Genomic DNA, 22526 nt, shown 5'->3' on the forward strand with positions numbered 1-22526 from the left:
ATTGATCCTTGTTCATTCTTCATCGTTCATTCATCATTGATCGTTGATCCTTGTTCATTCTTCATCGTTTATTCGTCTATTATCATTGATCCTTGTTCATTCTTCATCGTTTATTCGTCATTGATCATCGATCCTTGTTCATTCTTCATCGTTCATTCTTCATTGATCATTGATCCTTGTTCAATCTTCATCGTTCATTCTTCATTGATCATTGATCCTTGTTCGTTCTTCATCGTTCATTCTTCATTGATCATAGATGCTTGTTCATTCTTCATCGTTCATTCGTCATTGATCATTGATCCTTGTTCTTTCTTCATCGTTCATTCGTCATTGATCATTGATCCTTGTTCATTCTTCATTATTATTCGTCATTGTTCATTGATCCTTGTTCATTCTTGATGTATGTGTGCGTGGTGAATGCAATGGAATGGATTGGACACGAAGATATACGGAGGATATTCCAAGACTGAACACAGTGCTTTGTCAAGGGTTGGACTGCCAAGCCCCTTTTCAACGCAACAATGACAAATTCCTTTGATTAATCAAGGGAATGATCAATGTTCTTGGATAGGTTGAAGTGCAATCTTGAAGACTGATCAAGAGGATGCACGTTCAATGGAGGGCAAGCTGGCCCAAGTAACCCAATTGCAAGCAATTGAAGAAACATTCAAACACTTGAAGTTTTCTGAAATTTGGAATTTTATTCAATGATCAACGTCCCTTTACAATGCATGAATCATCTATATATAAGCCTAGACACTAAGAATAATTGAAGTTACATGAAGGAGCAACGGTCATAACGGTAATATACATCACGTGCACATACATGTGTTTATTAAAGCCAAAACAGAAACATCAGCAGCTGTGTGAAAGTCCTCCTGCTGGTCGTTGACTAAGCAACCTTGTGCTCTGATTTCAATGCCTTTCCGTTGACTTTCAAGAGGGTTCTTGGGTCATGGTGGCTAGGTCCTAGTGCAGAGATTCCAACCCTATGCTCCACGTCATCCAATGGATTCGGGTCACGCCTGGGTGAGCTTGCCAAGGTGGCCTGCTCAATGGTCAGAAACTGATGCATGTTTGAGCTTGCTGTCCAGGTTGACTGTGCGACCTTTGCCTCAAGTTTCCATGAGTTTCCAATGATCATGCGTGGAACCCTTGGACTATGATGGCTAGTTCCTAGTGTGGAGATTCCAATTATGCCCTCCACGTCATCACTTGGGCTCGGGTTACATCTGGGCGGGCTTGTCAAGGTAGCCTGGTCGCTGGTCGGTGTCAGACCTTGCTGTTGGTCAGACTTAGCTTGTTTTGTCCTTGTTGTTGGCTTTGCTTGTGTGTTCCTTGTTGCTTGGTTTGCCATAATTAAGTCATTGTCTTGGTCTGAATCCTGATCATCATTATTCAATGATGATGTCCTTAAAACAGGGCCAAGTGCAGCTTGATCCAAATTTTCAACAGAAACATTCATGTGTTCTTTGTTGTTTTTGATTGTATTGTTCCTTAGGTTGTTATTGCTTGCTGGTTCCCTTGGATCTTTATTTGAGCCTAGCTGATATGGCTCAATCCCCCCTTCTTGAAAAAGAATTGTCCTCAATTCTAAGCTCGTGTGGTAGGGTGAAACATGGCTGCTGGCTGCATCAGCAGTGTGTGCATCCGCTGCTGTCTGAATCTGAGCTGTGTCTAATTGCTTCCTTGTGTTCCATGTACTTTTGTCCTGCACAAGTAAATAAACTAAGGTAGTAGTATTCCAATGATTAAGGCCATACATGCATGCAAATGGAAAGTATTTAGAATGCAGATTAGGATATCTACTATGTGCAAATCCTCCATGAATATCAACACAGAATACATGTATGAAGGTTAGCTTGGAGTCCATGCCTTGAGGTATTTCATGTAATGTAATGGTCTCATAGAAGGGTAGCTTGGTTATGTGTCTATCACTATCATCTTTATCATCATACTCCTTCCTTCCTAATAAATGCGTAGGTGTTTGCGTGGTCGTTGTAGGAGGTATGACATCCTTAGGGTTCACTTCCTTTTCCTTTGCTGTGAGTTGTCTCGCTATGTAAGGACTAATTGATGCAAGGTGGGGTTGTGCACTCCTATTGTTAGAAAGTTGTGTAATCTCATCTTCTATGAAATAAAACCCATTCATCTCAACATTATCAACACATGTAGATGAAACTTGCAAGGGCGGGCTGTTTATTTCAACATGTATAGTCTTAACAATGGGTGCATGCTGCTGTGTTTCCCCAACTTTAGAGGAGTGTTGTGCAGTTTGCCTAAGGTCTTTGCTCTTATTACATGTGTGTGCAGGTCTTTGCTCTAATTTCAGAGGTGTAGCTTTCCTCTTTGCTGACTTCTCAGATGTTAGGGCACTAATGCATGCTCCTTCATAGGTAAGGTTCTGCATCACCTCAATTTTGTCTTTCAAATCCTCCCTTAACCCACTTAGAAACCTCCCAACCTTCATTTCTGCTGGCTCATCTATCCCACATAAGGCTATCAACCTTTCACCTTTTTGGCTATAGCTTGAAACTGACCTAGATCCTTGTTTTAAGTGGCTCCAGCTGGTGTATAACTGAGGTCTATAGTTGTGGGGAATGTACTTCCTCCTAAGGTGCTTCCTTAGTTTCTCCCAAGTGTTGATTTTTGAGCTATTCTCTCGTTGCCTTTGCCTTTGTAAACCTTCCAGCCATGTTGCAGCTAACATGGTCAGTTTTACCTTGGCTACTTTATATTGTTGGCCTGGGGGTGTATCCTTAAATTTAAAGTAACGTTCTACCCCTTTCTCCCATTTAATGTACACCTCCGGATCATGAGATGTGCCATCAAATTCATGTATATCAATTCTCATGGTTTTATCCTCTTTTGCATGTTCATGGTTAGGGTTAGGTTGTGGAGTTGATGGGTACTGTGGTGTGGTGTTCTTCAACTCATTAACAGTTAAACTCAACTGAGTGACCATATTTACTAATGCATCAAATTTTTCTTCTAAATTCATGATGATCTATATGAATGCAAACACACAAGGCTATGCAATATGCAAATATGCAATGATGAACTGAATGCAGCAAGCTGGTTCTGTGCACAACAAGCAACTGTTGTGATCTGGCTTCTGAATTTTTTACACGAATTTTCTTTAAATGAAATAGCAGTAAGTATCTTGTAATTATGATGAATTTTTGACTTAAACCCAAATATGCAAAGGAAAGAAATAGTGCAGCAACTGATGTATGTAAATGGGGTGAAAATGAATGCAGTAGCTTGTTCTGTTTTGTAACAGAACTCAGATTGAACAATTGTGTCTGTGCACAGTTTTGCTTTGAAATGAACAATAATAGTCACCTTGTACTTTAAATGAATTTTGCTAATTTTCAATTTGGTTATTTTACTATGTATTACAACAAAATATGCAAGAATTAGAAATGAATGCACAATGGTTCTGTTTTACAACAGAAAATCAGATTTTAACAATTGTGTTCTGTGCAGCCTTCCTTGCAATGAATTAACAGCAATTACTTAGTTCTTTATATGGTTTGTTAAATGCAAACTGTTTAGTTATTGTTAACTAAAGCCAATTATGCACGAGATGGTGTGAAAATCAAAGATGACTATCAATATCACACAAATCAGAACAACAATGTGATTTCTGTAATGGTATGCAATGTGCAGTCACAATCACAAACAATTTAAAATCAAAGATGCAATGATAATGTAAATGCAAATCTATTTTAACTAATTCAGAATGAAATTTAGACAAATATGCAAAATAAAATCACAAATTGCAATGTTACACAAATCAGAATTGCAGAAGTGTTCTTCTGTGATGGTTTGCAGTATACAGCCACAATTACAATCAAATTGCACGCAAAATACAATGAAACGTGAATGCAATCTTTTATTTACCAAATGAAATTTAATCAATTGAATTTTTATACAGAAATCACGAATGAAATCACCAAAATGCAGAAACTCCTTCAAGAACTGGGTTCTTTAGGGTTTCAGAACATTTTTCGTGAATGTCAGACTATGTATGCACGAATCACCAATCAAATTCAATTCAAATGCTTCGAATTACATCTAGGAACATTAATTCATGAAGTAATTAAACAAAAAGAAGAAAAACAACCGAAATTTGTAGAGATTCGCCACTGAAATCGAACACGAACAAAAATCGCCCTAGTTCTCTGAATTCTTGATTCCTCTGATTGTTCAAGCAAAGAATTCGTCTTCACCAATGAATGAGGATGAAATTCAAGCCCTACACGTCCTTGCTCTGATACCAATTGATGTATGTGTGCGTGGTGAATGCAATGGAATGGATTGGACACGAAGATATACGGAGGATATTCCAAGACTGAACACAGTGCTTTGTCAAGGGTTGGACTGCCAAGCCCCTTTTCAACGCAACAATGACAAATTCCTTTGATTAATCAAGGGAATGATCAATGTTCTTGGATAGGTTGAAGTGCAATCTTGAAGACTGATCAAGAGGATGCACGTTCAATGGAGGGCAAGCTGGCCCAAGTAACCCAATTGCAAGCAATTGAAGAAACATTCAAACACTTGAAGTTTTCTGAAATTTGGAATTTTATTCAATGATCAACGTCCCTTTACAATGCATGAATCATCTATATATAAGCCTAGACACTAAGAATAATTGAAGTTACATGAAGGAGCAACGGTCATAACGGTAATATACATCACGTGCACATACATGTGTTTATTAAAGCCAAAACAGAAACATCAGCAGCTGTGTGAAAGTCCTCCTGCTGGTCGTTGACTAAGCAACCTTGTGCTCTGATTTCAATGCCTTTCCGTTGACTTTCAAGAGGGTTCTTGGGTCATGGTGGCTAGGTCCTAGTGCAGAGATTCCAACCCTATGCTCCACGTCATCCAATGGATTCGGGTCACGCCTGGGTGAGCTTGCCAAGGTGGCCTGCTCAATGGTCAGAAACTGATGCATGTTTGAGCTTGCTGTCCAGGTTGACTGTGCGACCTTTGCCTCAAGTTTCCATGAGTTTCCAATGATCATGCGTGGAACCCTTGGACTATGATGGCTAGTTCCTAGTGTGGAGATTCCAATTATGCCCTCCACGTCATCACTTGGGCTCGGGTTACATCTGGGCGGGCTTGTCAAGGTAGCCTGGTCGCTGGTCGGTGTCAGACCTTGCTGTTGGTCAGACTTAGCTTGTTTTGTCCTTGTTGTTGGCTTTGCTTGTGTGTTCCTTGTTGCTTGGTTTGCCATAATTAAGTCATTGTCTTGGTCTGAATCCTGATCATCATTATTCAATGATGATGTCCTTAAAACAGGGCCAAGTGCAGCTTGATCCAAATTTTCAACAGAAACATTCATGTGTTCTTTGTTGTTTTTGATTGTATTGTTCCTTAGGTTGTTATTGCTTGCTGGTTCCCTTGGATCTTTATTTGAGCCTAGCTGATATGGCTCAATTCTTCATCGTTCATTCGTCATTGATCATTGATCCTTGTTCATTCTTCATCGTTCATTCTTCATTGATCATTGATCCTTGTTCATTCTTCATCGTTCATTCTTCATTGATCATTGATCCTTGTTCATTCTTCATCGTTCATTCGTAATTGATCATTGATCCTTGTTCATTCTTCATCGTTCATTCGTCATTGATCATCGATCCTTGTTCATTCTTCATCGTTCATTCTTCATTGATCATTGATCCTTGTTCATTCTTCATCGTTCATTCGTCATTGATCATTGATCCTTGTTCATTCTTCATCGTTCATTCTTCATTGATCATTGATCCTTGTCTATTCTTCATCGTTCATTCGTAATTGATCATTGATCCTTGTTCATTCTTCATTGATCATTGATCCTTGTTCATTCTTCATCGTTCATTCGTCATTGATCATCGATCCTTGTTCATTCTTCATCGTTCATTCTTCATTGATCATTGATCCTTGTTCATTCTTCATCGTTCATTCTTCATTGATCATTGATCCTTGTTTATTCTTCATCGTTCATTCGTAATTGATCATTGATCGTTGTTCATTCTTCATTGATCATTGATCCTTGTTCATTGTTCATTGTTCATTCGTCATTGATCATTGATCCTTGTTCATTCTGCACCAAGATTGGGTCCCTCGCCCTCTCAATCTCGCACTGAATCACTCCTTCACTTGGAGATAGCCAAATAAATGCGAAAGCCTTCACAAACTCCACCAATATGCACCCAAGAATGCACTTCTTGATTCTCAGGCCAGCCTCGTGATCCTCCTCTTCAGGTTTCCCTCACCCTTGGGCTGAATCCACGACCTTCCTCAAGGCTTCACTCGCTCTTGTAGCAAAGGTTACACTCTAGATTACTCCTCAATCTAGCTTCAGAGATTGTATACTCTTGAATCGTGTTGGGACTGATTGAAAACTATACGCCAATATACTCAAGGAAATAAAGAGAACGTTCTAAGCAATGTAAGGGATTGAATCTATGTAAACTGAATGAAAACTCTTATTAATCTCCGGAATGTGTATCATTACACAAAGGCTAGATGCCTATATATAGCTTTCTATGTATTACAACGGCTATCTTTACACGTGCCTATCACAGGGCTTATTTTCAAAACAGAAGTCAAACAAAAATAGACTAAGTACTGGACGCCTTTTTCTGATGACTGGGGTACCTTGCACTGGTCCTTCCGTCTTCCATAGTGATTGTCAGTAGGGTCCTAGGCCCTTGATGGCTAGGTCCATGTATAAGGTTACCATATCCACCTTGGTCATCCTCTGAAGGCTCGTGGTTAATTCTCAGGCAGTGCATCAAGATGGCCTGGTCGTCAGATTCTCGAACCGTGTCTTCTGTTCCCATTCTTGCTTGGTTGTGACTCTCTCCTGTTCCCTTCTTTGTTTGCTTAGGGCTCTCTTGTTCCCTTGGGAACAGTAATGATCTTGGTATGCTTGGGGTATCCTCAGAATGAGTGGCATCATGGGGAACAGAATGGAAGCTTGAATTACTTGAACCATGATCAGCGTCATATGCGTATGGTTCAACTCCTCCTTCTTGGGGAAGAATTGACCTCAATTCTTGGTTTGGTTGATGTAGTTGCAGGTCTCCAATGTTGAAGGTGTTGGACATATTGTATTCAGCTGATAGTCTCACCTTGTAAGCATTGTCTCCAATTTTTGCAATAATTGGGAATGGTCCTGCTGCTTTGGGCATCAACTTATTCTTCCTCTGTTGAGGGAATCTCTCTTTTCTTAGGTGTACCCAGACTTGATCACCTTCTTGCAATGGTTCTCTTTGCTTGTGCTTCCCATCTGCCTTTTTCTTGTATTTTTCATTGGCTTTGTATATGTTTTCCTTGATCATTTTGTGCATTCTCAGCAACTCTTCAGCTAAGCTAATTGCATCCCTCTGCTTTTTGTCCTGCATATTAATGTGTGTAAGATTGATTGGCAAAAGGGGGTTTTCCCCATAAACACACTGAAAAGGAGTATATTTTGTGGTGTAGCTTGGACTTCTATTATAAGCAAATTCAGCCTGACTCAGTTTGAGATCCCAGTCCCTGAGGTGCTTACTCACTAGGGTTCTTAAGATTGAACCTAGGGTTTTGTTGGTGACCTCTGTTTGGCCATCTGTCTGAGGATGATGGCTGGTGCTAAACAGAAGGGTTGTTCCTAGTAATTTCCATAAGGTCTTCCAAAAATAGCTAAGAAACTTGCCATCCCTGTCAGACACAATGGTTTTGGGCACCCCATGTAGTCTCACAACTTCACTAAAGTACAGCTGGGCAATGTGTTTGGCATCATCCACTTTATTGCCAGCAATGAAGTGGGCCATTTTTGAGAATCTATCAACAACTACCAAGATAGAGTCCTTTTGCCTTTGGGTTCTCGGTAGTGCCATGACAAAGTCCATGCTCACATGCTCCCAGGGCTTATCAGCTACAGGCAGTGGTCTGTATTCACCTTTGTGGAAGGTGATTTTTGCTTTAATGCAGGACTCACACCTCAGAATATGTTTGCCTATGGTTCCCAACATTTTAGGCCAATAGAAATGTTCACTCAGCATGTTTAGGGTCTTTTGTATCCCAAAATGTCCACTTAAACTACCCTCATGTATTTCCTTTACTAGCAACAGCCTTAAGGGGGTTTTGGGTATGCATAGTCTGTTATTTTTAAACAGAAAACCCTGTTGTAGGTGAAAATCACCTTGAGGTTCTGTTAGACAAGCAGCATATATATCACCGAAGTCAGAATCATTAGCATACAAGTCCTTAATCATTTCAAAGCCAAGCACTTTAGCATCAAGAATAGCTAAGAGGTTGTATCTTCTACTTAAGGCATCAGCAATAACATTGGTTTTCCCTGTTTTATACTTTGCAGAGAAGTTAAAAGTCTGAAGGAATTCTATCCACCTAGCATGTCTAGGGTTGAGTTTGTTCTGTCCATGTATGTTCTTCAAAGATTCATGGTCAGTGTATAGGATAAAAGGCTGTATTTTCAGGTAATGAGACCAATTTTCCAAGGCCCTAATCATTGCATAAAATTCTTTATCATAGGTTGAGTAGTTGAGTCTAGACTTATTCAGTTTCTCACTGAAATAGGGCACTGGTCTGCCTTCTTGCACTAGTACTGCACCAATAACTGTTCCACTAGCGTCACATTCAACCTCAAAAGGTTGAGTGAAGTCAGGGAGCTTCAAAACAGGGGCTGTGCACATCTTTTCCTTAATGGTTTCAAAGGCTTTCTGTGCCTCCTGGGTCCAACTAAATACTCCCTTTTTGGTACATTCTGTTATGGGGGCCATAATGGTACTAAAGTTTCTAATGAACCTCCTATAAAAAGAAGCAAGGCCATGGAAAGATCTCACTTGGGTAACAGAGGTAGGAACAGGCTAGTTCTTCACAGCCTCTACCTTGGATGGATCAACCTTCACCCCATCTTTACCTATAATGAATCCCAAAAATCCCACTTCCTTCATAAGGAAACTGCATTTTTCCAATTTCCCATATAATTTCTGTTTCCTCAAAGTTTCAAACAGTTGCTGCAAATGACTAAGATGTTCCTTCAATCCTCTGCTGTATATCAAGATGTCATCAAGATAGACTACTATGAATTTTCCCAAAAAAGGTCTCAACACCTCATTCATTAATCTCATAAAGGTGCTGGGGGCTCCTGTTAGACCAAATGGCATGACAAGCCATTCATATAAACCATATTTTGTTTTGAAGGCAGTTTTCCACTCATCTCCTTCTTTCATTCTAATCTGATGATAGCCACTCCTTAAGTCAACCTTGCTGAACCAGTGGGCACCTGATAGTTCATCCAACATATCATCTATCCTAGGTATGGGAAACCTATATTTGATGGTTATGTTGTTAACACTTCTGCTATCTATGCACATCCTCCAAGTCCCATCTTTTTTTGGTACAAGCAGAGTGGGCACTGCACATGGACTGAGGCTCTCCCTTACATATCCCTTGTGTAGTAACTCCTCAACTTGTCTTTGTAGTTCCTTGGTTTCTGTGGGATTGGCTCTGTAAGCTGGTTTATTGGGTAAAGGAGCTCCTGGTATAAGGTCAATCTGGTGTTCAATTCCCCTTACAGGAGGCAAACCTTCAGGCAACTCATCAGGGAACACATCCTTGAACTGCTGTAACAGGGGTTTTACTGCTTGAGGTATTTCTGCTGCTTGCTCTACTTCCTTAGTGACTAAGACATATACCTCATTCTTATTCTTTATTTCCCTCTCACAAACCTTCCTACTGATCAAATGTACAGGTTCCCTTACAGGAGGGGGAACAGTTCTGTGGGGAGGCAGGGGAACTAACTCCTTGAGCTTTCCTTCATGCTTTATGATATAGGTGTTTGTAAACCCATTGTGCAAGCTCCTCTTGTCATACTGCCATGGTCTACCCAATAGTACATGGCAAGCATTCATATCTAGCACATCACACAACACTTGATCCTTATATGATCCAATAGTAAACCCTATTAAACATTGTTTACTCACTGTACCAGTAGCATTGTTGTCCAGCCATTTCAGTTTGTATGGGTGTGCATGAGGTCTAGTTTTCAAATTCAGATCTGTCACTAAAGCCAAGCTAACACAGTTTGATTCACTTCCTCCATCAATAATCATGTCACAGACTTGGTCTTTTACCTTACACTTTGTTTGAAAGATATTTTCCCTCTGGTTGTTTTCTTCTTCAGCATAAGTAGTGTGTAGGCTTCTCCTTATAATCAGGTTGTAGTAGCCTTCCTCAGGTAAAACCTTCTCCAATCCTTCCTCAATCTCTTCTTCATCAGTACTATGTTCATACCTTACTGTTTTGCCAAATTCATCAACTCTGTAAGATCCATCTGGCTCATGTTCAGCCACTGGAGGCCAATCCTCCTCCACCCTACCATTTCTTACTACTAACATCATCTTGGGTTGGGTATCCTCCTTGATTTCCCTCCATTCCTGAGCAGTGAAAACTCTGATGTTGGGGCAATCCTTTTTATAATGTCCATGTCCATGGCATTTAAAGCAAACCACCTTGTTCAAGGGTATAGGTATTCTGTCAGGGGCATTGAGGTTTTGCTCTGTTTTTCTCTGGGCCTTGGGTGATATAGGTCTAGATTGTTTGGGTGGGTATGCCTTAGGGGATCTGTTGTAGTTGTTCCCTGTCACCCTTCTCTTGTTGAAGTTTTGCTCATAGATTGGGGCTAGGTTAAAAGCTGTTTGTAGGTCTAGTGTAGGCATGGTCATGAGTTGATCCCTAATGTCTTCTCTCAACCCAGATAAAAACTTAGTCAGTTTCAAGTCCTCTGCATCCTCTATATCACACATCACCACCAACTTTTCCCATTCATGTATGTATTCAGTCACAGTTCTGCCCTTTTGACTAAGAGTGCTCCACTTAATGTACATTTGATGCTTGAAATTGATGGGGACATACTTCCTGTTCAAGTGCTTTTTCAATTTATCCCAAGTATCAATTCTTTCCCTATGTTCCCTTGCCCTCTGCCTTTGTATTCCTTCCAACCACATAGCAGCAAGTTTAGTGAGTTTCATTTTTGCCACTTTGTACTGTCCTTCAGGTGTAGTTCCTCTATATTCAAAGTATCTTTCCATACTTGCTTCCCATTCTATATAATCCTCAGGATTGCTGGACTGTCCATCAAATTCCTTCATGTCTATCCTCAACATTTTATCCTCCTGATCATTATTAGGGTGATGGGGTTGTCCCTGTGGAAATCCTCTTTGCATTATCATTTGTACGAATGCCTCTACAGCCTCCATTCTTGCTTCCATGGTTTAGGTCTCAACAAACAAACAACAAGCACACAGACACAACAAGGCTTCTAAGTCTCAACAGCTAGGAACCAACACACAAAGCACACAGGGGCTCTAAGTCTCAACAGCTAGATACCAGCTCACAAACAAGATGCTCAAACAAATAATGCAACAAGACAACAATGTATGGATGCACAACAAATATCACAGCTATACCAACAAACAATTATTTCTAACAAGAATCAGGTTGATAAACTCCCACAGCAATAATGACAATCAACAATGTATTCAAGAATACCAGAAACGAAATTCTGAAACCCTAAATCAAAAATTTTTTTTTTGATTTTTAAACTCAGAAAATGCACCAAGTAATAAATCTCCTTCAAGATTGCCTGATAAATGTTCAAATGTATCAAATCGTGATAAGAAAACGTGTAATTATGAGCAATTAACAAATTTAAAAACAATTGAAACAACGAATTTGATAAAGAACAAATGTAGAGAACCAATTTGTCAGAAAACGAATTTTGCTTTCCCAGATTTTGAAAACTTCGTTTAATCCAATTAGAAATTGAATTAAGCCTTAAAAACTATATCAAAGATTAATTGAAGATCACCTTTATCCGGATTAACAATTGCATGTAAATCCGAATGTAAGTTTAGAACGATTTTACCAGATTCGCACGCGTTACAAGCCAGTCGCCTCTGGTGTTCCTTGCAGGATATTCCTTCGTTTCTCTTTTCAACAATGGTGGGTTGTGCCCTCTCGTCACTTACGCTCTGATACCAATTTGCACCAAGATTGGGTCCCTCGCCCTCTCAATCTCGCACTGAATCACTCCTTCACTTGGAGATAGCCAAATAAATGCGAAAGCTGATATAGGTTGGCTATGTTTTGAACAAGGACCAAACTATATGCACACGTATGTTTTGAGGTTTCGAAATTCAGCAATTAAGGCTGAAAGTTTAGGTTGTATTGTAAATTGTTTTTTTTTTTTATTTTTTGTGATTTTGTGGGTTTTGTAATAAGAAGAACTAAGAAAAGATATGTTGAATTGAACAACTTGAAAATGGCTGATCCAAGGATTAATTTGATACAGATTCACCACAAATTAAAACCAAGGGCTCCTAAGAACACATTCAAACTTTAAGCCAAAGAATGAAAAGCATAGGAACTTCAACTTACTAAAACCAATCCAAGTTAAAGTAAATTGCAAAGAGAGAACAAAGGAATTTGCTCAAAGGTTGTTTTGTATTCAGAATGTAAAAATCAGGTTGTGTATTACAAGAGTTCATACATCCTATTTATACTAAAGCATTCAGCAATGAGTACAAACTTTGAAAATGAAAGTACAACCAAAATGGCAATAAAATGCAACAGCTAGTAAAAGAACAAGGAGATTTTTGCTGATTTTTTTTTGTTGTCTCTAACAGCTAGTTTTGTTGTCTCTAACAGCTAGTTTTTCTTTGGGATTTGCAAATTAGCTCTTCTATCTTTTTGGGATTATTTGTGGCTGATTTGTAAGAGATATTATCATAAAAATCCCACTCAATCTTCAAAACATATGGCTGTTGTAAATCAGCTGGTTTTGAAGAATGCAACGGCTCAATTTGGAGAATCTGATTGCTTGTTTTGATCCATGCGTTTTAATTTTGTAAAGTACGTCCCATGAGCAAAATAAATATTAGACTCAATAAAATAAAAATTACAACTCGACTAACTAAACATGAGACATGATTAAGCTTGATCCTAAACCTGGCTTAATCATCTCTAAGACTTTGTTTCATTATAAAAATAAAAAAACAAAATAAAAATTAAAGAAGAAGATTTAGTTCATGATTACAAAATTAAAAGACTTAACATTTGAACCTTGAATTTGAGCATCTTCCATATGATGAATCATGGTATTGAACCAGGTTAGCTCATGAGAACTAGATGTAGGTGATCCTACATCATCCTCCCCTTCTTTGGAGAAGCTTGACCTCAAGCTTGGTAACATATCATCAAAATAAACTACTACAAAGTGACCTAAGAAAGGCTTTATGGTTTGGTTCACAAGTCTCATAAAGGTAGAAGGTGCATTAGATAAACCAAAGGGCATAACTAACCATTCATAGAGTCCTTCCTTAGTCTTAAATGTGGTTTTCCACTCATCCCCCTCATGGATTCTAACTTGGTGATATCCACTCCTCAGGTCAAGCTTAGAGAAAACTTTAGAACTATATAGATCATCTAACAAATCCTTAAGTCTAGGTGTGGGAAATTTATACTTGATAGTGATTCTATTGATGGCTCTACTATCCACACACATCCTCATTTCTCCATTCTTTTTTGGCACAAGTAAAGTAGGAACGGTACAAGGACTTACGGATTCTCTAATCAAACCTTTAGCTAACAAATCATCAACTTGTTTCCTAATTTCTTCGGTTTCCTTAGGATTAGTCCTATAGGCTGGTTTGTTAGGCAATGAGGAACCGGGAATGAAATCAATTTTATGTTGTATATCCCTTTTAGGTGGAAGTCCATTTGGTATTTCATTAGGAAAAACATATGCAAATTCATCAAGCAACGGTTCAATTAAAGGGTGATCATGCAAAACAGATTCGGTTTCATCATTTAGCAATAACAATTCTTTTCGTTCCTCAAGTTCATGTTGTTCACTTTTAAGTATAGGAATTAAAGAATGAAAATTAGTTAAAGTTGCTTGCAATTTAGAATTAGCGTTAGGTGCATATGGTGCTAAAGTTATCTGTTTGTCATTTAAAACAAAAGTATGTGTGTTTTTAAAACCATCATGCATAACTTTCCTATCATACTGCCACGGCCTACCTAATAAAACATGACATGCATCCATAGGTATAACATCACATAAAAGACTCTCCTTATAGCTATTACCAATGGAAAATGAAAGCAAAACTTGAGAGTTTACAGGAATACCTTTGTTTTGATTCAACCATTGAATCATGTATGGCTTGGGGTGTGGAGTGGCGGTGAGATTAAGCTTGTCCACCATAGTCTTTGAAGCGACATTAGTGCAACTTCCCCCATCAATGATAAGCGAACAGATCTTACCTTTAACTGTACATTTTGTGTGGAATATTGCTTCCCTTTCTGGGTTTGGACCTTTGGCTTTGACCCCACTAAGAGCTCTTCGCATAACTAATAATTCTCCTTCATCCGGATATATTATTTCCTCATCAAGTTCAGCATCGTCACAGAAATCCTCCTCGTTTTCCTCTTGATGATCATCAAATTCAACCAAGTTCACCATTTTTCGGTTTGGGCATTCGGAAGAAATATGTCCTAGGCCTTGACACTTAAAACATCTCCTAGGTGTGAATGAATTGGTGTTTGGTTTGGGTGTATTGGGCATGCTTAGGGGCTGCTTTGAATTATTGTTTTGCAAAGCTGTTGAATCTTGTGAATGGGCTTTAGAATAGGAATGGGGAGTGTTCTCTTGGTAGGAATTGAAATTGGTAGTTCTTGCTGAAGTGAAACGTGAGGTTTCCTTCATTTTAGTTCTTTGTTGTTTATCCACTTTATGTGCAAGGTTAATTAAATCATCAAGGCAAGCATAAGGTTGTAATTCAACAATGTTTCTGATTTTTGAATCTAAACCATTTAAAAATCTTACCAAGGTTTGATGATCATCCTCCTTAAGGTCGCACCTCATTATCATTGTCTCGAACTCTCGACCATACTCTTCTATACTCCTGCCATCTTGTTGTAGATGTTGAAGTTTGGTGAAATTCTCTTGCATGTAGTATGAAGGCAGAAACTTTTCCTTCATTTGCTTCTTCATCTTTTCCCATGATCTAATCTTGTCTTTCCCTTCTCTTTCTCGTTTTGCACATTTGCTAGCCCACCAAGTAGAAGCATATTTGCGCAATTTTAATGCTACTATCTTTACCTTCTTTTCTTCATCTGTATTCTTGTAATCAAATACTCTTTCAACAGTTCTTACCCATTCAAGGAACTCATCTCCATCTAATCTTCCTTCAAATTCTGGAATGTCGACTTTAAGATCATCTCCACGGCTTGTTTGCCTATTAACTTTAGGACTTTCAGATTCATAATACCCACCTTCCCTTAAGGTGCGTTTTAGGTCTAGAAACTCTTTAAGTTGGGCTCGTAAGTAATTAATGGTGGCATTTTGCTCTTCAACAATTCTGCTCAAATCACTTGTTTCTCCTTCACCACTTTGAGACATGGTGTTTTTTTTTTTTTTTGCTTTGTGAGTGAACAAAATTAAGGCTCGGAGCGTAGCCTTGGCTCTGATACCAAGATGATATAGGTTGGCTATGTTTTGAACAAGGACCAAACTATATGCACACGTATGTTTTGAGGTTTCGAAATTCAGCAATTAAGGCTGAAAGTTTAGGTTGTATTGTAAATTGTTTTTTTTTTTTATTTTTTGTGATTTTGTGGGTTTTGTAATAAGAAGAACTAAGAAAAGATATGTTGAATTGAACAACTTGAAAATGGCTGATCCAAGGATTAATTTGATACAGATTCACCACAAATTAAAACCAAGGGCTCCTAAGAACACATTCAAACTTTAAGCCAAAGAATGAAAAGCATAGGAACTTCAACTTACTAAAACCAATCCAAGTTAAAGTAAATTGCAAAGAGAGAACAAAGGAATTTGCTCAAAGGTTGTTTTGTATTCAGAATGTAAAAATCAGGTTGTGTATTACAAGAGTTCATACATCCTATTTATACTAAAGCATTCAGCAATGAGTACAAACTTTGAAAATGAAAGTACAACCAAAATGGCAATAAAATGCAACAGCTAGTAAAAGAACAAGGAGATTTTTGCTGATTTTTTTTTTGTTGTCTCTAACAGCTAGTTTTGTTGTCTCTAACAGCTAGTTTTTCTTTGGGATTTGCAAATTAGCTCTTCTATCTTTTTGGGATTATTTGTGGCTGATTTGTAAGAGATATTATCATAAAAATCCCACTCAATCTTCAAAACATATGGCTGTTGTAAATCAGCTGGTTTTGAAGAATGCAACGGCTCAATTTGGAGAATCTGATTGCTTGTTTTGATCCATGCGTTTTAATTTTGTAAAGTACGTCCCATGAGCAAAATAAATATTAGACTCAATAAAATAAAAATTACAACTCGACTAACTAAACATGAGACATGATTAAGCTTGATCCTAAACCTGGCTTAATCATCTCTAAGACTTTGTTTCATTATAAAAATAAAAAAACAAAATAAAAATTAAAGAAGAAGATTTAGTTCATGATTACAAAATTAAAAGACTTAACATTTGAACCTTGAATTTGAGCATCTTCCATATGATGAATCATGGTATTGAACCAGGTTAGCTCATGAGAACTAGATGTAGACGATTTTACCAGATTCGCACGCGTTACAAGCCAGTCGCCTCTGGTGTTCCTTGCAGGATATTCCTTCGTTTCTCTTTTCAACAATGGTGGGTTGTGCCCTCTCGTCACTTACGCTCTGATACCAATTTGCACCAAGATTGGGTCCCTCGCCCTCTCAATCTCGCACTGAATCACTCCTTCACTTGGAGATAGCCAAATAAATGCGAAAGCCTTCACAAACTCCACCAATATGCACCCAAGAATGCACTTCTTGATTCTCAGGCCAGCCTCGTGATCCTCCTCTTCAGGTTTCCCTCACCCTTGGGCTGAATCCACGACCTTCCTCAAGGCTTCACTCGCTCTTGTAGCAAAGGTTACACTCTAGATTACTCCTCAATCTAGCTTCAGAGATTGTATACTCTTGAATCGTGTTGGGACTGATTGAAAACTATACGCCAATATACTCAAGGAAATAAAGAGAACGTTCTAAGCAATGTAAGGGATTGAATCTATGTAAACTGAATGAAAACTCTTATTAATCTCCGGAATGTGTATCATTACACAAAGGCTAGATGCCTATATATAGCTTTCTATGTATTACAACGGCTATCTTTACACGTGCCTATCACAGGGCTTATTTTCAAAACAGAAGTCAAACAAAAATAGACTAAGTACTGGACGCCTTTTTCTGATGACTGGGGTACCTTGCACTGGTCCTTCCGTCTTCCATAGTGATTGTCAGTAGGGTCCTAGGCCCTTGATGGCTAGGTCCATGTATAAGGTTACCATATCCACCTTGGTCATACTCTGAAGGCTCGTGGTTAATTCTCAAGCAGTGCATCAAGATGGCCTGGTCGTCAGATTCTCGAACCGTGTCTTCTGTTCCCATTCTTGCTTGGTTGTGACTCTCTCCTGTTCCCTTCTTTGTTTGCTTAGGGCTCTTGATGTAGGATCACCTACATCTAGTTCTCATGAGCTAACCTGGATCAATACCATGATTCATCATATGGAAGATGCTCAAATTCAAGGTTTAAATGTCAAGTCTTTTAATTTTGTAATCATGAACTAAGTCTTCTTTAATTTGAATCTTTATTTTGTATTTTCATTTTTATAATGAAACAAAGTCTTAGAGATGATTAAGCCAGGTTTAGGATCAAGCTTAATCATGTCTCATGTTTAGTTAGTCGAGTTGTAATTTTTATTTTATTGAGTCTAATATTTATTTTGCTCATGGGACGTTTTTTACAAAATTAAAATGCATGGATCAAAACAACCAATCAGATTCTCCAAATTGAGCCGTTGCATTCTTCAAAACTAGCTGATTTACAATAGCCATATGTTATGAAGATTGAGTGGGATTTTTATGATAATATCTCTTACAAATCAGCCACAAATAATCCCAAGAAGATAGAAGAGCTGATTTGAAAATCCCAAAGAAAAATTAGCTGTTAGAGACAACAAAACTAGCTGTTAGAGACAACAAAAAAAAATCAGCAAAAATCTCCTTGTTCTTTTACTAGCTGTTGCATTTTATTGCCATTTTGGTTGTACTTTCATTTTCAAAGTTTGTACTCATTGCTGAATGCTTTAGTATAAATAGGATGTATGCACTCTTGTAATTCACAACCTGATTTTTACATTCTGAATACAAAACAACCTTTGAGCAAATTCCTTTGTTCTCTCTTTGCAATTTACTTTAACTTGGATTGGTTTTAGTAAGTTGAAATTCCTATGCTTTTCATTCTTTTGGCTTAAAGTTTGAATGTGTTCTTAGGAGCCCTTGGTTTTAATTTGTGGTGAATCTGTATCAAATTAATCCTTGGATCAGCCATTTTCAAGTTGTTCAATTCAACATATCTTTTCTTAGTTCTTCTTATTACAAAACCCACAAAATCACAAAAAAAAAAAAAAAAACCTTTTACAATACAACCTAAACTTTCAGCCTTAATTGCTGAATTCCGAAACCGTGAAACATACGTGTGCATATAGTTTGGTCCTTGTTCAAAACATAGCCAACCTATATCATCTTGGTATCAGAGCCAAGGCTACGCTCCGAGCCTTAATTTTGTTCATTCGCAAAGCAAAAAAAACACCATGTCTCAAAGTGGTGAAGGAGAAACAAGTGATTTGAGCAGAATTGTTGAAGAGCAAAATGCCACCATTAATTACTTACGAGCCCAGCTTAAAGAGTTTCTAGACCTAAAACGCACCTTAAGGGAAGGTGGGGATTATGAGTCTGAAAGTCCTAAAGTTAATAGGCAAACAAGCCGTGGAGATGATCTTAAAGTCGACATTCCAGAATTTGAAGGAAGATTAGATGGAGATGAGTTCCTTGAATGGGTAAGAACTGTTGAAAGAGTATTTGATTACAAGAATACGGATGAAGAAAAGAAGGTAAAGATAGTAGCCTTAAAATTGCGCAAATATGCTTCTACTTGGTGGGCTAGCAAATGTGCAAAACGAGAAAGAGAAGGGAAAGACAAGATTAGATCATGGGAAAAGATGAAAAAGCAAATGAAGGAAAAGTTTCTGCCTTCATACTACATGCAAGAGAATTTCACCAAACTTCAACATCTACAACAAGATGGCAGGAGTGTAGAAGAGTATGTGAAACAAGTACGCCTTCTACATATGATCAGCACAAGAGTATTACTGGGAACAGTACAGAGGAACAGCGTGCTGAACCCAAAACAGTCCAAGATCAGGGAGTTGATACACAAGGAACAGGAACTGAGGAACAGCTACTGACTAATATGGATGTACATGGTCCAACCTCGAGAAAAGCATACATAGCTTTGCATATAAAAGAGGAAGGATAAGGAACAGCTAAATAAGGAACAGTTAGGTGTTCCCAATCCCTGACAGAAAGATTAGCGCGTTTTTTATTAGTCTTCTGTTATAACCGTTAGGACTTAGGCGCCTTTTCTTGTTTTCTAGCCGTTAAAAGGAGAAAGCCAATTCTATAAATAAGGCCCTCCACCAGATTGTAAAGACATCATGTATTCCTATTTTCAGATTTGATAATTTCATATTCAGAGTTTCATTCAGAAAACAAGTGTTTGTTCCTGTTTGTTCTTCATTTTCTGTTGAGAGTTTGAGAGCGTTCAAGCCTTTCACGGATTCATACTTCTCCAAGATTACGTTGATCTTTGTGAGAATTGTGAGGATTAAGGCCTTGTATTCCTTAGGGGAATCAGTGTCTTCTTCCGGGATACGTAGTCTCCCAAGATTACTTAGAAATCGCCCTAAAACGACCCCTTTTAATCGAGATAACCTTTACCATTTGATTGTCTGATTGATGATCGAATAATCAAAGAAGTCATAAACAAATCTTCCGCTGCAAACTTGTTCCAACTTGGTATCAGAGCCGTGTTCTGAGGAGGGACACAAGGAGATACGAGGTAATAGGTAACATTGCGTTTTCTGTGAAGAAGAGTAATCAGAGGATCAGGTATCGTTTGTATTTTGTTTCGATTGGAAATCACAGGTATAAATTCAATTCTTCTTTGTTATTAATTTCTGTGATTAAGATTTGTAGAGTTCAAATTGAATCATATTACACCATTGACCGTGAAAAAAGATTTCTGAAATCTGAGTTTATTGTCATTGCATGCGTATCAATTTGGTGTTTGATAATCGAATTTTTTGAGTTTTCGTATAAATTGGTTAGTATAAATCAATTCTTGATTGTTTTAATTGTGTTCTTTGATGAGAAGTTAATCGCCTTCACTTACAAAATTGGATTCATTGCGTTATCTTCTAAAATTGTTGGTTTTGATAATCGGGTTTTTGAAAATTGTTTTATGAAATTAGGGTTTATACATCAGTGCATTCCTTGTTGTTTTTGGAAATTTGTTGCTGAGAAAATTTCTTGCAAGATTGTGGCTGGTGAATATTTGAGTTGTGTGTTTGTTTTGGTTTCTGGAAAAATTGTTGTGAAGATCTTTTTGCAGATTCTGATTGTTGACTATCATAACATTGTGTTGTTTGTGAATACTTGGGGACATGGATGAAAGATTAGAGACCCTTACCAATATAGTCCAGCAGTTAGCCTTGACTGTAGCCAATAACATGGGGAACCAGGGGGAAAGACCACAGCAGCCTCTTCAAAACAATAGGAACAATGAGGATAAAACCTTAAAAATTGATTTACCTAGTTTTGATGGACAGTCTCCAGACCCTGAGATGTATCTGGATTGGGAAGCCAATTTGGAAAGATATTTTGACTTTAAGGAAACCACACCTGAACAGCAGTTTAAGCTAGCTAAGATCAAACTGACCAAGCTTGCTGCAATATGGCTGGAAGGAGTGCAAAAGCAAAGAAGGAGGGAGGATAGAGAGAGAATCAATACTTGGGAAAAATTGAGAAAGCATTTAAGAAGGAAATATGTCCCACGCAATTATAGACAGCAGTTGTACATGAAATGGGGAACATTGAGACAAGACCATAGGACTGTGGCAGATTATATTCAAGAATGGGAACGGTTGTCTGTTGTTTGTGACACCAATGAGACTGAGGAGATGAAGGTTGGGAAATTCATAGGGGGACTGAGGGAAGATCTAAGAAAAAAATTGGAGTTGACCCCAAATCTTACCTTTAGCTTGGCTTGTAGTAATGCCCTCACCTTAGAAAAATATTCTAAGAAGAAATCAAGCATGGGCAGCACCTACAATAGACCAGTGAGGAGTTATAACCCAAAGAATGTTGTTACACCAACACCCACTGTGACTCAGACCAATGCACCAGATAGGGTTCCACCCTTGACCAATATCACTAAGGATAAGAATCCCAGGGACTTGAAGGGAGTTGTTTGTTTTAAATGTCATGGACATGGTCACATTAAGAGTGAGTGCCCAAATGCTAGAGCCTTCACTGTGCAAGAATGGGCAGAGATTAAAGACATAGGAAGACCTAGGGCCATGATGGTTAGCAGGAATGGTAGGGAGGAGTTAGTTTGGCCTTCAACATCTGAGAAGGACCCTGATGGTACTTACTGTGTTAATGATGAGGGAGTCCTGGAAACTTTTGAGGGAACAAAAGATAGTGAGGAAGAAGGGGACAGAGAGGAAGTGTATCCTGAGCTTGATTTGCAAAATTTGTTGATTAGGAGGAACTTTCATGCTACCCCAAAGACCAAACCAAATGATCAAAGAGAAAACATCTTCCAAACCAAATGCAAGATTAAGAACAAAGTGTGTGACCTAATCATAGATGGGGGAAGTGAAACTAACTGTGTCAGCAAGGATTTAGTTCAGACCTTGGACTTAGAGACTAAACCACACCCACATCCCTATAAGCTGAAATGGTTGGATAGCAAAGCAAGTGGTTTTGTTAAGAAGAGGTGTTTGATTCAGTTTGCTATAGGATCATTCAAAGACAAAGTGCTCTGTGATGTGTTAGACATGACTGCCTGTCATGTGCTCTTAGGTAGGCCCTGGCAGCATGACAGAAGGACCTTGCATGATGGCTATACTAATGTTTATACCTTGAAACATGAAGGAAAGATTAAGGACCTTATGCCCTTGCCACCCCACAAGACTTTGCCTCCACAGCAGTTAGTAGGCAGTGACTTTACCTTACCTTCACAAAAGGCAGTAGGCACTTCGTTTCCACAGAGACCTGTAGGTAATGTATCTTTAATAAATAGAAAGGTGAGCATTAAGGAGATCAAGAGGGAGGGTGATGTGGAAGTGTAATGGGACCGTTTTAGAGTGTATGAATTAGCTTAAAAACAAGCTTAACAAGGAACGAAACAAGAGAACACCCACGCAACTTAGAAACTTATTCTAGATTGGATGGCTTCTTTGAGCAGCAAAAATTCACTAAGTATTTTAAACTCTCAAAGCTTTTACTCTCAAACACTAAGTAATAAGAATAAAAGGGGCGTGCAACACAAAGTAAGCACAAAGAAATTCACAAAGAAAATCAGAATTTT

The 22526-nt window shown here is 38.4% G+C and overlaps 2 protein-coding genes across 2 annotated transcripts; one reads left to right on the top strand and one right to left on the bottom strand.

Annotated features, from left to right (window-relative positions):
- Window positions 1-8867: 8867 nt before the first annotated feature.
- On the bottom strand, window positions 8868-11273 carry LOC130828731 (uncharacterized). The gene is made up of 2 exons (XM_057694693.1): window positions 9254-11273; window positions 8868-9148 (listed from the first exon to the last, which is right to left on the bottom strand). Exons 1-2 carry the CDS (start codon window positions 11271-11273, stop codon window positions 8868-8870), a joined length of 2301 nt encoding a protein of 766 aa, XP_057550676.1.
- Window positions 11274-20661: 9388 nt separating this feature from the next.
- LOC130828733 (uncharacterized) lies at window positions 20662-22287 on the top strand. Its single transcript, XM_057694694.1, has one exon. It carries the CDS (start codon window positions 20662-20664, stop codon window positions 22285-22287), a length of 1626 nt encoding a protein of 541 aa, XP_057550677.1.
- The last annotated feature ends 239 nt before the right edge of the window (window positions 22288-22526 follow it).

This window comes from Amaranthus tricolor, chromosome 12 (assembly GCF_026212465.1).
Source record: "Amaranthus tricolor cultivar Red isolate AtriRed21 chromosome 12, ASM2621246v1, whole genome shotgun sequence".
Classification (NCBI taxonomy): domain Eukaryota; kingdom Viridiplantae; phylum Streptophyta; class Magnoliopsida; order Caryophyllales; family Amaranthaceae; genus Amaranthus; species Amaranthus tricolor.